This window comes from Mustela nigripes, chromosome 8 (assembly GCF_022355385.1).
Source record: "Mustela nigripes isolate SB6536 chromosome 8, MUSNIG.SB6536, whole genome shotgun sequence".
NCBI lineage: Eukaryota > Metazoa > Chordata > Mammalia > Carnivora > Mustelidae > Mustela > Mustela nigripes.
The window spans coordinates 51,434,845-51,452,554 of NC_081564.1; the positions used below are offsets into that span (position 1 = coordinate 51,434,845).

Here is a 17,710-nt window from a genome sequence, read left to right on the forward strand (position 1 = left end):
GTAAGGGCTCTGATTCAGTGAAAAGACTGAACAAGTAAGAAACGACCATCTGCAATGTTCATTCTCCACAGTTTAGAGTTTGTCCTTTCTTTGCTTCCCAGGAAAACAGAAATTATCCCTTACTGTCTATTCGAAGAACCCTTCTCTGTCAGACTAGTGCAAACATGATTCATATTTTCTGGATGACTCTTTCCAGTTTTCCTGTAAAGGGAAGGGTGCCTGGCCCAACCCTCCCCTCACATGTAGCTGAGTCGTCCTTACGAATTGAGAAATTAGTGAGATAATGACAGTGCTCGAGTCTTCTCTCTCAGGTAACTCATGACAACATTTAATAAAGAGAAGCAAAGCTGTAAAATCACTTTGAGACAGGTTATAACGATATGCAATGGTCCCTTTTCACAACAATTTGCAGACCCTTTGAAATAAGGATTTCAGTGAAAGTTTTAGAATGCAAGGGTCCTGGCATCCTATGTCTGTTGTAGTTACTTCTTTAATTCAGAGTTCCACCTGCCTCTTTATTATAGCCTTACAAAGTAAACAATTTAATAAATCTACATGTTTCAGCAATAACTTTCACTGTTGCCAGGAAGAAATCTAAATTGAGTATCATATAACTTTCTCTCTACCACTAGTTTTACCTACTGACATATGCCAACTTTGGCTAAAATCTAGTTTAATGATGATGTATACACTTTGGAGTCAGGGTGCAGAAGTTCAAATCCTGGCTCAATTAGAGCTGTTGGAGGAGACAAAGTTCTCATTGTCTCCTGGCTCCATTTCTTCATCCATAAAATAGACTATAATAATAGTATCTCCATCAGATGGCTACTATAAGTATTACATGAGATAATAAATATAAAGATCTGTAAATTGCAACTAACACAAAAACCATAATAAACATTAACTCCAACAGTTTCATGGCAATTGCTGAAACTTGAACTGATCATTACCAGTTAGAATGGCTAAAATCAAAGTGACAAGAAATAAAAAGTGTTGGCAAAGATGTGGGGGCAGGGGGAAGTCCTTGTACACTGTTGGTAGAGACTGAAATTGATACAGCCTCTGTGGAAAACAGTATGGAGATTCCTCAAAAAATTAAAAATAGAATTACCATATGGGTATGATCCAATATGATCTAATAATTCCACCACTGGATAATTACCCAAAGAAAACAAAACACCATATCACCATATCACAAAGACATATCCATCCCTATACTTATTTCAGCATTGTTTATAATAGCCAAGATATGGACACAACCTAAGTGTCCATCAACAGATGAATGGACAAGGATGCTGTAACGGAAAATTATGCAGCCATAAGAAGGCTGATATCAGGAAATCTGAGACGATATGGATGGACCCAGAGGGTATTCTGCTAAGTGAAATAAGTCAGACTGAGAGAACCCAATATGATTCCACTTATAAGATTCTTTTGAAATCCAAAATAAAAAGAAGGAAAAGAAAGGGAAAGAGAAAGGGAAAGGAAGGGGAAGGAAAGGAAAGGAAAGGAAAGGAAAGGAAAGGAAAGGAAAGGAAAACAAAAAGTAGAATCAGATCTATCGATACAGAGAACAAATTGATGGTTGCCAGGGGGGAGAATGGTGGGGGGCTGAACAAAATGAATGAAGAGGGGTGGAAGATAAAGGCTTCTAGGTATGGAATGAATTAAGTCACAGGAATAGAAAGCACAGCAAAAGGAATAGTAATATTGTAACACTGATGTAACAAGACACATAGCAGCTACACTTGTGGTGAGCATAGCATAATGTATAAACTTTTCAAATCACTAAATTGTACACCTGAAACTAACATAACATTGTGTGTTAACTATATTCAAGTTAAAAAAAAATGCATTCTAGGTAAAAAAAAAAAAAAAAAAAAAAAAAAAAAACAAGATGGAATGTGACACAAAAGAAGATCCCATATTCTTAAGAAAGTAAAGACCCTAGACTGCCTGACTTCATTTTATCCTCATTTAATTTTTTCAGATCAGTGTGAAAATTAAGCTCAACATTTAAGCTGAAATAACAGGGCAGGGATTAGCAGGTACATATCCCACATACACCGTACTTATGATTGGAACAGCATATCCCCAACTTTTATGTTCCACTCTCTAAACCTGACTAGTTCTATTCCATCCTCTCCACTGTCATTCAACAAAAAAGTGCAACTGATAGCTTATCACAATGATGCTCACCACTGTTTCCCAAGGCAGTATCTTCCAGAGTTCTTAGAAAGTCTTTATAGAACAGACAGGTAAAATGTGTCTGGTGTTGCAACTGTTTGGCACAGTTTTGCATAATTCAGTAGATTGCTCTGTATACCATTAAAACTCTAAAGTCAGATTAAAAAACTGTAAGAACTTATTTATACTGAGAATATTTTCTTTTTCCTGAGAGGATTTTACCCTTTGAATACTGCTTCAACAAATCCACTTCTTTTGAAATAGAAACAAACTACAGTATGAACAGGATTATCTTTGTAATTATTTATTAGAAGAATACACATTTAACTTGATTTTATTTAAATGTCTACAGGTGCTCATATTGGTTCATGGAGAACTGCGAATAGAGGTAAAGTATGAAAAAGTTTTTTGTAACTAAAATAATAGTTTGTTCAAAAAATTAAAATTGTATTGGGAAAAGTAAATATTTCTTTAATGTTTAAAACTATTAAATAACTGTGAAAATAAAATTAAAACCAGCCCAATTTTAAATACCAAGAATGTATAAATGTCATTATTGTACTTTATCTTATGTGTTCTTTCTTATCTTAAACAAATCAACAGGTTTTTATTAAACACATCCTAGGTACCCAGAGCAGTGAGATATTATGGAATATATAAAGGAAATACAAAATATGATTCAATGCCAGTATTAAAAATCATATGGTTCTGTAATTGTTTTAGATATTAAATGTTCTCTTTTTGCTTGACAAAGTGTGAGGTCAAGCAAAGTAGACTTTCGACAGTCCTAGATACTATGAAACAGCGAGGGCTCCTCAACCTAGGTGTTGATAAGCAATACTCAAATCAAAACTTTTTAACAATGTGCATAATAAAATGGGATGCCTTTTCATATAAGACAAAGGACCAACACGGAGAAGATGATACTGCTGTACAAGGCAAAAGGAGATACAAACGTGAATGGGTGAAATTTGCAAAACCCTGCCGAGAAAGAGAAGACAACTCGAAAAGAAATCCAATTGCCAAAGTAAGTCACATCAGCAGGGGCGATATGCAGTTTCAGAATAAATGTAATAGATATACATTAAAATGATATAGCAATCCATTTATCAAAATGCAGACTGGGGAGTCCATAGAACAAATAACCTGGTATCTTCAACCACATTAAAAAAAAAAAACTAATAATAATAATAATATAGAATGAGATGAAGGCACTATGGCTTCTAGAGTAATAAAAAATAATTAAGAGACAGGGGGACCAAGTTCAATGAATATGCCTTGCTTAGATCTGGATTCTAGCAAACAAATAGAAAAAAATATATGATGAGGAATTTGAGGCAGGGCAGGGGGTCATGGGGGGAAGGGAGGGAAAAATGAAACAAGATGGGACTGGGGAGGGAGACAAACCATAAGAGACTCTTAATCTCAGGAAACAAACCGAGGGCAGCTGGGGGTCTGGGGGGCGAGAGGGAGGGATGGAGTGGTTGGGTGATGGACACTGGGGAGGATATGTGCTATGGTGAGTGCTGTGAATTGTGTAAGACTGATGATTCACAGACCTGTACCCCTGGAGAAATAATACATTATATGCTAACAAAAATAAATATATGGATAAGACAATAAGATAAGTGGTTGGGGGTCCTTGTATTCATAATGATTAAGACTGGGTGATGAGATATATCAAGTTCATTATACTAATCTAACTTTATATATATTTGAAATTTTCCATATTAAAAAGCTTGAAAATTATAATAATAAAAATAAAATAATAATAAATAATTTATTTTAATAAACATGTTTAACACTTACTGTATAAGTAAGTGTTTCCCCTTTTTCTCTCCAGCTCCCTCTATTTAAACTAAAATAAATGTCTTTTTTTTAAGGATTTTTATTTATTTAATTGACAGAGAGAGCGAGAGAGGGAACACAAGCAGGAGGACTGGGAGATCGAGAAGCAGGCTTTCTGCTGATCCCAGAACCCTGGGATCATGGCCTGAGCCGAAGGCAGACTCTTAATGACTGAGCCACCCAGGCACCCTTAAATAAATGTCTTTTTCTCAAAAAATGTTCTCTGCTAAGGAAAGGAGCATTCAGAAGTAGTCTTTTCAATATTAAGTATCCATGACTTTCTCTCAACATTTTAACATCGCCATGGTGGCCACAATCTGAGCAAACATTCTAGAGCCAAAATGATTAATGTGTGTTGGTCCATGCTGGTCAATAGATGCAACAGTTTGAAATACTTCACATTCCCAGTATTCATCAAGGCAAAAAGTAACCATCACAGGGTCAGAAAGAGTGAATAAAATAAAAAAAAAAGACTTAAGACTGTGAAGGTGGAGAAATAGGAAGGAAAAGTCCTGACTGATGATCACATTCACATTTTGGGTGTTTGGGGCTTCAGATTACTTCAGATTTCCAAGCAACCCAGAAAATTACCTACCGAATTTCTGGAATGGGAATTGATCAACCCCCTTTTGGAATCTTTGTTGTTGACAAAAACACTGGAGAAATTAACATAACAGCCATAGTTGATCGAGAGGAAACTCCAAGCTTCCTGGTAAGTTTGTGTCCTCAATATTGGGCACCCTTATGTTTGTGCCTGTTGGCTTTAGAATGTGCTACTCTTCTACTGGTTAATTTAGAAGAGAGATCAATGCATGAAAAATTCCACCACCAAATAACCATGTTCATCCCTCTTACAAAGAGACTTCACTTCTGGATGTGCCCCTGAAGGAATTTACTAGGAGGGTGCATGAGTAAGCATTGAAGTCCAACATGCATCCTGCAAAGAGTTTCCACTCTTTGTATCACATGACAGTACCAGCCTGGAAGAAGGGGCAGCTTGCCTAACTGGCCTGCCCACTGTGGGTACCTTTACTTCCTTTGTCTAGTTTTGGGGGGAACATTTTTCTTCTGTGCAAAAAAAAAAAAAAAATCTGTATATGCTAGTAGGGGATTTATTTCTACAAGTTTTAGTAGTATGCAAACTGAGTTTGTAGAGTATTAAGTAACATTTCCATCCTTTTTCTAGATCACGTGTCATGCTCTAAATGCCCTAGGACAAGACGTAGAGAAACCACTTATACTAACGGTTAAAATTTTAGATGTCAATGACAATCCTCCAGTATTTTCACAAAGTATATTTGTGGGAGAAATTGAAGAAAATAGTGCTTCAAGTAAGTCCCTTACAGTATCTACCACTTCTAATTTTTTTTATTTTAAAATATAGGCATCACTGTAGTCATCATTTTATAAGCTAATTTATTCTCCTAGTTTTATCAGTAGTCTTGCAGAAAAATTTATCCAAATAACCTGGGTCTTACTTTCTAATATTTTTATTTGAGCTAATTATCCACTGCCATTGTATCTCTAGGTCATGGTCCTGTTATGAACTTAATAGTATCTTACTCTCTATACATAAGTCACATGAGTACCTGGTAGTCATAAAGCCACAGGGGTGGCTTTAGGTAGCCTGGATGCATCAGCTAGACTTTTTAGATTATAAAGGAGACACACTAAGTTACTTGGATAATCTGGGGAAAAGGGAGAAAGACAATGCCATCCATCAAGGGAAGAAATTAAGACAGAAAATAGTCTCAACTCCAACACAGCCAAGGCTTAAGGACAACAGGAAGTTGTTGTTGTTTTTTTAAGACTTTATTTATTTATTTATTTATTTGACAGACAGAGATCACAAGTAGGCAGAGAGGCAGGCAGAGAGAGAGGAAGGGAAGCAGGTTCCCCGCTGAGCAGAGAGCCCCATGTGGGGCTCTATCCCAGGACCCTGAGATCATGACCTGAGCTGAAGGCAGAATCTTTAACCCACTGAGCCACCCAGGTGCCCCAACAGGAAGATTTTTATAGAAGGCAGCACAGTTCCACCTGATTAAGAAAGACAGTAAGAGACACTGCAACTGACATTTAATTCATTTTTGAGCATACAGATAGATTTAAGATTTTAAAAAACAAAGGTCAATTTGAAATTGTGTTGAATATATAATGTGAAAAGAATGTCAATTCTTACATATTCTTTCATGAGATTCTTCTGTATTTCTAGACTCACTGGTGATGATACTAAATGCCACGGACGCAGATGAACCAAACCACCTGAACTCTAAAATAGCCTTCAAAATTGTCTCTCAGGAACCTGCAGGCATACCCATGTTCCTCCTAAGCAGACACACTGGGGAAGTCCGTACTTTAACCAATTCTCTTGATCGAGAGGTAAAGCAAGGCATTTGGGAACATTCGATAATAAAAGATTTGATTGTAGGAAAGCTGAGAGAGGTGACCCCACTTTACCTGAGGATGAAAGGCGAAAGGAAAAGACGTTCTCCGTACTCAACTGGGCCAATCTAGGGAAACTGTTTGCATTTCAATATGATTCTAGTGGGGTGAGATGTGTACCTAAGAACTATACAATCAGTTGTACCCTAAACAAACAAATATCAGCTTATCAGTGGGAGGTCAAGTGGAGAGTAAAAGAAGGCATGGAAGCATACATGGACAAAGACTGAACTGTGACTAATTCCTTATTAGGTGGAAGAAAAATAAATTTCTTAGATGATACAAGAAATTTCTTTCTGGAAGAAATCCTTCTCTGATGTTACTTTTTTTTTTTTCTACTGACTAGTTTTAATTTTATCCCTGCTTCCAGAACACTAAAGAATCCTTGCTCTCTCTTCCCCATTATCCTACCACTATAACTACCATCACCACCACCACGGCCATCTTGATCACATACAATATCCTGTCAGACTTTATATTACTTATGCAAATGATTCTCAAATAGACCAATGGGATAGCTCTATTAGTGAACTTCCCTCAAATAAGCATCCTACCAGTCTCACTGCCCATTTTTGCTCCAAGTGTAACTTTCTTGTCCTAAGAAGCTTACAAAAGAGAAACCTGGCTTCCAGGGGCGCACATGCCTCCTCCATGCTGGACAATGAAACAACTCATGTGATCCTTCTAGAGAATAAACCAGGAGATTGAATATTTTCACCTCTTTACCCATAGGAAGCAGGTAGTTTTCTTTGTATTCTTGGCACTGGAGATAATTACTTTTCTTTGTTTTTCTCCAAATTTAGCAAGTTAGCAGCTATCGGCTGGTTGTGAGTGGTGCCGACAAAGATGGAGAAGGGCTATCAACTCAATGTGAATGTAGTATCAAAGTGAAAGATGTTAATGATAATTTCCCAATGTTCCGAGAATCTCAGGTACACCTTGTCCTCCTTGAAGAATAATGATATATATATTTTTTATTTTTCATTTTGTCATTCTAATTCAGTATCCATTTCCCTGCTGGCTTCTATTCAAGTTCTCTGCACTTTTCTTTAAAATAAGCTTTTGTAAAATATAAGAATTTAGTAACCAGCAAGAGGCAACACATAATGTGAGAATTAATGATTAATTCTATTCAGAATCTCTTTAGATAAAACCTGACAATATCTCTAAAACTCTGCTTCTCTCCTTTTTAGTATTCAGCAGTTATTAAGGAAAATACTTTAAGTTCTGAGTTGCTTCGATTTCAAGTTATAGATTGGGACGAAGAATTCACAGATAATTGGCTTGCAGTGTATTTCTTCACCTCTGGAAATGAAGGGAATTGGTTTGAAATACAAACTGATCCGAGAACGAACGAAGGCATCCTGAAGGTGGTTAAGGTAAGGCCTATTTCCCTTCCACAGTAAAAATATTCCATATTAGCCCAACTATCATTTCTGCAGATAAACTTAATTCACTTATTAATAATAATAAGTAGATAGAATTTTTTAAAGACATGCATAGCCCCATTACCTAAGGGTAGCTTTTTAAAAAAATTTATTTCCTTCCAGGAAGAATGATTTATTTCCTTCCAAGCTATCATAGTAAACACAAATACACTAATTTATGTATATTTATAGGTGCACTTGCTTAACACACAAGAATGTAAAACCCATTTCTTGACTTAATCTCGTTTTCTCTCTACAACTGAAGATGGGAAAGGACAAGAATACATGATAGTGTGGCTTGTGAATTTGTCACCTTGCTTTAAGTGGATTAGTTACAGTCATAAGAGGGGGAAAATACAAGTTTTTGGAAATTGGGCATATATAATTAAATCTGCAATACAAAAAAAGAGCAATTGAGTAAACCTTCCATTTAACATGCTTGACTGTAACAGTCACCCCCCACCCACACACACACACATACACACAAATACAGAATCCAACCTTCAATAACATAAGGATATTTCTGCCTGGACACGATATAGACTAGAAAAAATAACCACTATTTGAAGACATTCCTTGGCACATACTGAACTCTACAGAACTTTCTTTATTTCCTTGAGTCCTGTAGAGTGACAGACCCATAAGAGATCCTTAACAAGGAAACTGCTGGAATCCCTGAATGCAGGAAGCCATGTGAACAGTTCTTATTACTCTGCTTTTCAGAGAGAAAGCTATAACCAACACTTGCAAGGGTGTGTTACAAACTCCCAGCAACTCCTTAAAATGAGGTCTTCCCTCTCTCCTGTCTTGGTGTCATCTAGTCTTCTAAACTAGATGAGAATCAGAGAAATTAGGCCTTATTATTCCATCATATCATTTCCTCACAACAAACAGCCAGTCATCCAATTCTGCCCTAGAAATTGTCCTTAAAGTCTGGCTCTGGTCTTCCTTTCTATGGCCTGTGATCTACAGGGCCTTGCCTTGCCTTTTTGCTCCTACATGACTGTAATCACTCCTGAAAGATCTCCTTACCTCCTGTTTCTACTTCCCTTCATCCTCTTACTGCCACTAGTCTACTGCCATGTTTTTCTTAAAACCAATGTGAATTACTCTGTTCTTTAAAACCTTTCCTTGTTCTCCATTGGCTGTGAAAGTGGTCCTCCATTCATTGCTCATTTGCATCACCAGTGGGAATATAGGAACAATTGGTTCAGTTGGTCTGTGAGGCAGCCCAGAAGACAGGAATTAATGGCTCCACAGAGAACTCTAATTGCAGCCAGGACTGATGACCAGCTTCTGGCCTTGAAAATGACCTTCAGCTTCCTCAGAACTGTGGACAAGGCCTCTCACCCTGTCACCTTCTGTAACTCTGGGCATTTGCAAATGTTTCACCTCTGCCTGAAAATCTCCTCCTCAACCTTCAACCTTCAACACTCAACTCCCTTGAAACGTCTCAGAAGATTTCCTAACTGTCCCCAGCAGAAGTGTTGACCCATTTTTGCACATAGACTCTATAATTTCTTCTGTCACTTACCCATTGTATTATAATTACCTATTTATATTTTCTCTTTCACTTACTCTTTCTCTTCCATATCACTGGAAGAGCTCACAAAACTAGTCATTGCAAACTTAAAAACTCAAATCCAGATCCCTTACCTTATTTATTTTCAGTAATATACAAATGTAACACAAATGAACATTTTCTTATCTCATCACACTCAGAAAAATATATTAGTGAAAGGAAAAAGCCCTCCCAGGATTCCTCAGGATTTGACTTGGACCACCCCAATTAAAGGGTCAAACAAATAGTTATCATACAAGACCATCTAAAAATGGTTCTACAAAGAGTTGGGGGGCCACCCCCCCCCACTGCTTTGCAGAGGCATATTTGCCAACTAAATTTATTACGATAGTTTGCCTTTGCCACCAAGGAATTTCCAGTCAGGAAAGACACTATTACACATGAATATAATAGCTATTCTGGAAATGGCTATAACTGCCATTTATAGGAATGTATTATGGGGCTAAATTTGTGCAGTCCTCACAACGATCTGATGAGGTGAAGTTTTGCAGTTTTTATTTTCAAAATGAAAATTTGAGAATCACAGAAATTAAGTATTGTGCCATGAGTCACACCACTATGAGGCAGCAAAACTAGTATTCAAGCCATGCTATCGTAGCAAATTTGGGATTCTTTCCATTGTACCACACAGCCTAAAGAAACTATAATGATGTTTTAGTAATCTAAAAAAAGAGGTCTGCCATTTTGTAAGTATCAGTTACCAAGCTGAGGTCTTATGAGTTAAGAATTTCAATGGTTTCTCCATCTCCACATTATAATGGCTTCTGAGGCTGTTTTGGTATATAGAAATAAAAGGGTCATTCATAGCATGGGACATAAGAGTTCTCTTGTCCTATTCTGGGTTTGCTGGATTGTATCTCTGTGATACTTCTTTCCTTCTAATTTTATTTATTTATTTATTTTTTACTCTAGGCTCTAGATTATGAACAAATACAAAATGTAAAACTTGGTATTGCTGTCAAAAACAAAGCTGAATTTCACCAATCAATAATTTCTCAGTATCGGGTGCAGTCAACCCCAGTCACAATCCAAATAGCCAACGTGAAAGAAGGAATTACATTCCGTCCTGCTTCCAAGACATTTACTGTGCAGAAAGGCATAAGTAGTAAAAAACTGGTCAATTATGTTCTGGGAATGTATCAAGCCATTGATGAGGATACTAACAAACCTGCCTCATATGTCAAGTAAGACTGTTTTTACATTATTCCTTGATGTGGTTTTAATTTATAAGCTACTACAAAATAATATAAACTTTTATATGCCAAGAATACAAAGAGACACAAAGCAGCCAACTCAAGGAAATGGCTAACTCAAGAAGAGACTTATAACCAAATCATTGGAACATCCTGGGCTATGAGCAAAGAAAATATAAGCATAAGTTAAAGTGGAAACTAAGAGAAGAATGCCTTAGCCTATGGAGAGGAATCAGGAAAAGATCTTACAGAAATTTTCAGTTGAGTTTAAAAAGAGTAGTTCTGGGTGCCTGGGTGGCTCAGTGGGTTAAAGCCTCTGCCTTCGGCTCAGGTCATGATCCCAGGGTCCTGGGATGGAGCACTGCATCGGGCTCTCTGCTCAGCTGGGAGCCTGCTTCTCTGTCTCTCTGTGCCTGCCTCTCTGCCTAGTTGTGATCTCTGTCTGTCAAATATATAAATAAAAATCATTTAAATAAATAAATAAATAAATAAATAAATAGAAATAAAAAGAGTAGTTCACCAGAAGACTATGGTGCAATCAAATAAAACATCACATACGAAACAAATATGCCCCAAATATAAGAACACCAGGCAGAGTAGATACTGTAAGAGCAAGAAAGAAATTATGTTATTGCAAAGAGTAGAAAATTGAAAAATCAGGCTAATACTTAGGGATTATGAAATACTGCTTGTCCATGCTAATATGCTGATTTTCTGCCACTGTATATTTCCATGTCTTAAATTAAGTATAAGTACATTAGACATAAAATCAGCTATTTTCATTAAGTAGGTAAACATTCCATATTTGAAAAAAAAATTTTTTTTCTGTCATAAACAGGTATATCATGGGACGTAATGATGGTGGTTTACTATTTATTGATTCAAAAACTGCTCAGATCAAATTTGTCAAAAACATTGATCGGGATTTTACTTTCATAGTTAACAGGACTATCACAGCTGAGGTTCTGGCCATAGACGGTAAGAGAAATATTTCAAAATGGGGCTCCTCGCAATGCTCAGGCAATAAGCAAACATAAGAAAATAAAACAAAAGAATAAACACCAAAAATAATATCACCTGAGGAAAGAGCAAAAAGTACTAAGGGAAACAACAGCAATTATTCATAATCCTACAATAGAGAAATTTTTACTTTATTGCTTTATTATTTTTAATTGTCAACACTGAAAAAATTTTCTTCAATAAGCTTTTGTATCTTGGATAGTAAAAATAAATCATTGTTTATTCCAAATACTTTGGCTCAAGCCTTAGGAGCAAAAATCTTACACACAGTGCTGGGTTCATGCAGTAGGATACATTTAAGAAAACTTGTTTTTATGTTGATTTCATCTGTAATCATTGAATTCGTCACCTTACAGGTCTTGGTTCGAAGCATATTAAATTAATAGCCTATGCTACTAGAGACACCAGCCAAGTTAATAAATTTAAGCTTGCTCTTTATAAGATGTAGAAACAAAATGACATCTTTTCACTTGTAAGAATAACGAATATAATTTCTCACAAGAAGACATACTAAGTTGGCTGCATGCAAGTGACATGTAAAAGGTTTTTGGGGGTACAACGTATTCTATATATGTCCTTACCTCTAAAATGCTATCTTACAGAAAACACAGGTAAAACATCTACAGGCACCATATATGTTGAGGTACCTGGTTTTAATGAAAATTGTCCAACAATCGTCCTGGAAAAGAAAACAATTTGTAGTTCACAACCTTCTGTGGTTGTCTCAGCTAGAGCACTAGACAATAAGTATTCTGGTCCCTACACGTTTTCTCTGGAGGAGCAACCACTAAAATTACCAGTTGTCTGGAGTATCACAACACTCAATGGTGAGTAATAGTAAACTTGTTTTGTAAATGAAAAAGTTGCTGCTTCTTTATATTTTCAGAGGGATAAAAGAGTTCATTTGGGAGCAAGTCTTTTCCAAGAGTAACTGAAAAAGTTCTTTGCAATGAAGATGTGGTCTAGCGTCATGAATTTCTTCTTTCTTCAAAAGAGAAGAGGAACAATACAATATGTTCATTCTATTTAATATTTTTTTATGTGCAATCTAATTGTTTTGTATTTTTAATGTCTTATTTCTGCCTCCACAGCACCCCATAAAAAGAATAGAGTCAGCCATCAATTTTATTGCAGAGCTGTTTAAATTTCTAACTATACAAACTTTTCCTAACCGGGCAGACTGAACAGACATGAAGCACAGGAGGGGTCGCCTGTTCAAGGCTCATAGGAAGTGCTACTTAGTCTGTCACTAGTTAGGAATCTTGACAGCATGGCAGACTGAAATTCCTATTAGCCAGTGGTTAAGAGTTCATCATCCATCCTTCCCTTTCTTCTCACTTTTATCGTGCTAATTTTACATTTTTTTATGTTTTCTAGGTGCCTCCTAGAAATAGCCTTTGGACTTAATAAGAATCTTCTCACTTGTCTCTAGATCTTTGCTGAACCAATCTTGATTCCCTCCATGAATGTGCTCTCTTGTTCCCTAGTCATTTGCTAGAGTCACCAAAGCATTCTTGTTCTCTCTGGTCTTCCTTCCTAAGCCCTTACTGATCTAGGCGGAAGTCCCTAGTTTCAAAATATCCATGTAGCTTTTGGCTCCAAATGGGCTTACCAGCACATGACCAATGAAAAACCTGCAAAAAAAAACATCAGAGAGAGACAGGACCTAGCATTGGACATGGCTGCTTGAGTGAAGCAGGACAAGGCAACAGTGGTTAGACTGAGTGGATCAGACCTAACATCAAAGGGGTTAAGATGTTAAGAGTGGTTTAGTTGACACAGCTCTGCAGCTTACAAGAGCTGCTAAGGGAGCCCACTTAGAAAGGGACAACATAGGAATGGAGAAAGGAGAATAATCCATATTCACGAGTCAGGTGGGCCACAGGCTGTCACCTCAAAACATCCTATACCACTGGCCTTTGCGCACATGGATGAAAACTATCAGGATCAGCGGAGGTAGTGGAAGCCAAAGTAGAAGCTCAGTCTTAATAAGTCAGGCACAAAAACATGGACGTAGAGGGAAAGCATATGTCCAGAGGGCCACAGAAGCATTCAGGAAGTTGGTGCAGACATACAGGAGATTGGCTAAGTCCCAGGGGAGGGGGCTTGATATTGAAATGTTACCTGCCTTCCATCACCTTTCAGGAGGAAAACTGGGGTAGAACTGAGTCTTCATGGGAAGCTCTAACAGTCCCATGTGGGGCAGAAAGAAGGACATGATGGAAGTGCAGCCCTGTTTACCCAACTGAACCCCAAATTCTCATTCCCAGAACTCCTCCAGCCTCACCTTATCAGCCTCCCTATTTGGGACAACAATGTTTAAGGCAACTCTGGGTCTGTTAATACAAATAAGTAGTTTTAAGGGCAAATGATGCCTGTCCTGCTGATAATTTGTGTGATTGTTTGTCCTCAGCTACTTCCGCACTCCTAAATGCCCAGCAACCGCTATCTCCTGGATCGCACAGTATCTCCCTCACAGTTACCGACAGTCAGGACAGACAGTGCGAGACACCAGAGAGCTTGACTCTGGAAGTCTGCCAGTGTGACAACAGGGACACCTGCAGAAGTTCGGAGAAGGATAAAGACCCTGGATACAAAGCTGGAAACAGAACATCAGGGAGGCTGGGGCCTGCTGCCATCGGCCTGCTACTCCTTGGTCTTTTGCTGTTGCTATGTGAGTATGCCAAAGCTGACTTCTGTTTTTGATAGGGAATCAGGCCTTCGGGCTACATGGTAAATACCATCTTTGCAATGTACAACCATTCCTTAATGGTGTTACAGGCAAAGATGGGGGTAACATTTTCAGGAAGAACTGGAAATGTTGAAAGTTAATATGTCGCTTGCCAATAATTTATACTCATAATGCAACAAGGCAAGTCATATATATGTTAGACAGGTAGAAAACAGCCCAAGAGAATCAACAAGAAAAAAACTTAAGCATGAACACTTTCTATACACCGCCAGTAATGTTCATCCTCAGAAAAATGCTTTTACCCACAATGCAGCATCTTCTAAGATGTCTTCTCTGTAGACATAAAATAGAAAAAGAACCCTTGCCAAGTAAATCTAGAGAAAAATATAAAGGATATAGGCTTTGAACTTTATAATAAACATTATTAATACATCATAGGCTCTGAAAGTTATTGCTTAATCCAGCGCTTCTTGAAAATAGCTTACCACTACAAATACACCCTCTTAAAGGCTCTCACTTAATAAGATTAAGTTTATTAAACACATTTAAGGAATGTGGTTTTTATATATTTTTTTTAAAGATTTTGTTTATTTATTTGACAGAGAGAGATAACAAGTAGGGAGAGGCAGGCAGAGAGAGAGAGAGAGAGGAGGAAGCAGGCTCCCTGATGAGCAGAGAGCCCGATGCGGGCCCTGGGATCATGACGTGAGCCAAAGGCAGAGGCTCTAACCCACTGAGCCACCCAGGTGCCCCTTTATTTTTTTTATTTTTAAAATAAAATGCTTTATTTTTCAATAAAAGTAAAATTTAGTTATTCAATGGATAGGTTTCTAAAATGCTTCAATTAAATCAAAGTCTTGTGATCAAATAGAATTTTTAATGTAATAGGTCTCTATTTTAAGGAAATTCATGGCAAATTCTTATAAATAAGAAAAATCCTTGATAAACTCATATTCACTTCCCAAATTTATTATAGAACTGTAGGCTTTTCTTCACGATAAACAAGTCTATGCCAGCCCCTTCACTTAAATTTTTCTTAAATTTGCGCAGCATTTTTAAAACAAAAGGGGCAGAAAATTACATGACGAGCACTCATATAACCAACCGTCATTCAGATTTAACAGATCTTAATATTCGCCATATCTGTTCAGATCTCTTTTTACAAAAAAGAAAGAAAAAGAAAAAGAAAGAAGTTGTTATTCATACACCTAGTAACCTCCCACACATGCCATATATTCTTCTTCTGCCTTCCCCCAAAATGTTTACTCTTCTGCAATTAACATGCATTGTTTCATTTCACAGCTGAAATTGACGCATCTTTCAGTTTTTCAATATTATATTAGTCAATTTCAAAACCAAAGATTTGTCAAGTACATGGATGTGAGTCTTAACACAAACAGCCAGCTGGAAAGGGAACTTGATTCTGGTTTTCATGTAGTTCACAGGTTTATGCATGTCTAACTCTATGGAAAAAACAATACTATGATGCAACTATAATAGAAATGAATACAAAAGGGTATTATGCAGGCTTTGTGGAGTAGGTGAATCATCAATCTGAGCGCTGGAAAGTGAGGAGGATATAGAAAAAAAGAGGGAAATTTGTTCCCAAAGGGTAACAGCATGGGCCAAAGCCAGAAATGCTTTGCATGTTTTAGGAATCACACCTTGGGAGGCTAATGCATGGGGAGACTGTGGACAGTCAAGGAGATGAAACTGGAGATGCACTGATACCAATTTGAAAGGGCTTACGTACATAGGTTACAGTGTTTGTGCTTTAAGCTATGAGAAAAAAAGAGTTGCTATGAGAAAAAAGCCTAGCATGTTCATATTTATGTTTTAGAAAGATAACATTGGCCAAGCTGTGTACCATAAATTAGAAAGGAAATAACAGTTAGGAGATACTTCTACTAGTTTCAAAGAGATGATAGAAGCCTGATTCAAACATGAGACTAAAAAGGAAAGAAGTGTGTAAGGCATTACACATGGCAAAGATTTGGAGACTAACAAATACGAAGAGTGGTTAAGAAATCCAGATGAACCATTGAATTCACTTGTCACTTAAACCATTAAATGAAACTGCAAATACTAGAGGCAGCACAGATACATGGTAGTAGGGATGAGTTTCATTTTGAAATACTGACTTTTAGGATGTTGAGATAACCTGAGGCAAGCCATTGTACATTTGGGACTGTGGCTCAGGATAGTAATCTGAGAAAGTACACCGTGTTAATCCCACAATCATATTTGCTTCCTGTGCTCCTACCATTTGAAAAAATGCCAGGCTTTGATTTTTGGCATGACAAAACATATATTTTTTAGTCTGCACAAATACACTCAAGACTTTGAAAAAGTTTCTCTGGATACATATATAAAAACCAAATATATATTGTAGATAACAATGATAGCAACATCTCTAAAAGATGATTTATGCCCATCTAAAAATACTCACCATACAGGTGTACATCCATCACCTTAAAAACTAATTTGTCAACGAGTAACATTCAATTCTTCCCATACACTTAACAAAGTCATAGAATTGAGAATGGTAATAAATTTTAAAAAACATGTAGAAGTATCATGTATATGAACATTACATAAATTTTTAAAAATACATCAATTATATGCAACCTATTTTATTTATAATATAGGACCAACCTAATTTGTATAACTGATATAGCCCTTCCAGACAATACTAGCAAATCCTCATCCCACTCACTACTGTCCTTTACTTATACTAACTCATTTAATCCTCATAACAGCTGGTGATGTATATAATATTTATTCTCCCATTCTCTGGATGAATTACGAGAGGCAAGAAAGGATAATATAACTTACCCAGCAGGTGAGAGGTGGAGCCAAAATTCAAACCCTTCAACCCCTAACTAAACTCCCTCTGGGTGGACAGAATTCAACACATGAGGATTCAATAGACCCTGATGAGCCAGAGGTGGGGGTGGGGGTCACTAAACTACCTAGCTTTCCAGAACTTCCTTTCAAGGGAGAGTTTAGTATTTTCCTCTTGATGCATTAGCATAAAAATGATGTTAATCTTTATTGCTGAGATGTGACAGATCTTGCAGATATGCACAGAAGAATGAAAATTACTCAGACAGGAAAGCCCCTCCAAGCTAGGGATTCTCGAGTCATAATTAAGAGTGCAATGGTATTAGCTCATCACTCTAGTTGCGGAGGGAGTTTGCTGGTTAATTGCTGTTTACTAAGAGATGACTAGAGTCCAGATTACAGGATTATCCTGCCCACCTAAAATCCTGACCATCCAGGTATGTATTCCCCTGACATAATACACATTGCTCAAAAT

At 37.1% G+C, this 17,710-nt stretch overlaps 1 protein-coding gene and 1 long non-coding RNA gene across 2 annotated transcripts in view; one reads left to right on the forward strand and one right to left on the reverse strand.

Moving 5' to 3' along the window:
- The window catches only part of LOC132023549 (uncharacterized), a 54,529-nt gene that overhangs the window by 14,964 nt on the left and 21,855 nt on the right, over nt 1-17,710 (reverse strand). The gene's annotated exons all lie outside the window — the stretch shown is intronic.
- The window catches only part of DSG3 (desmoglein 3), a 21,436-nt gene continuing 5,008 nt past the window's right edge, over nt 1,283-17,710 (forward strand). The window contains exons 1-12 of the mRNA XM_059409884.1: nt 1,283-1,369; nt 2,540-2,575; nt 3,086-3,214; nt 4,592-4,747; nt 5,222-5,366; nt 6,248-6,414; nt 7,281-7,409; nt 7,671-7,856; nt 10,399-10,670; nt 11,518-11,657; nt 12,302-12,526; nt 14,113-14,373. Of these exons, the coding sequence (XP_059265867.1) occupies nt 1,283-1,369; nt 2,540-2,575; nt 3,086-3,214; nt 4,592-4,747; nt 5,222-5,366; nt 6,248-6,414; nt 7,281-7,409; nt 7,671-7,856; nt 10,399-10,670; nt 11,518-11,657; nt 12,302-12,526; nt 14,113-14,373 (1,933 nt within the window). The remainder of the gene's footprint in view (nt 1,370-2,539; nt 2,576-3,085; nt 3,215-4,591; nt 4,748-5,221; nt 5,367-6,247; nt 6,415-7,280; nt 7,410-7,670; nt 7,857-10,398; nt 10,671-11,517; nt 11,658-12,301; nt 12,527-14,112; nt 14,374-17,710) is intronic.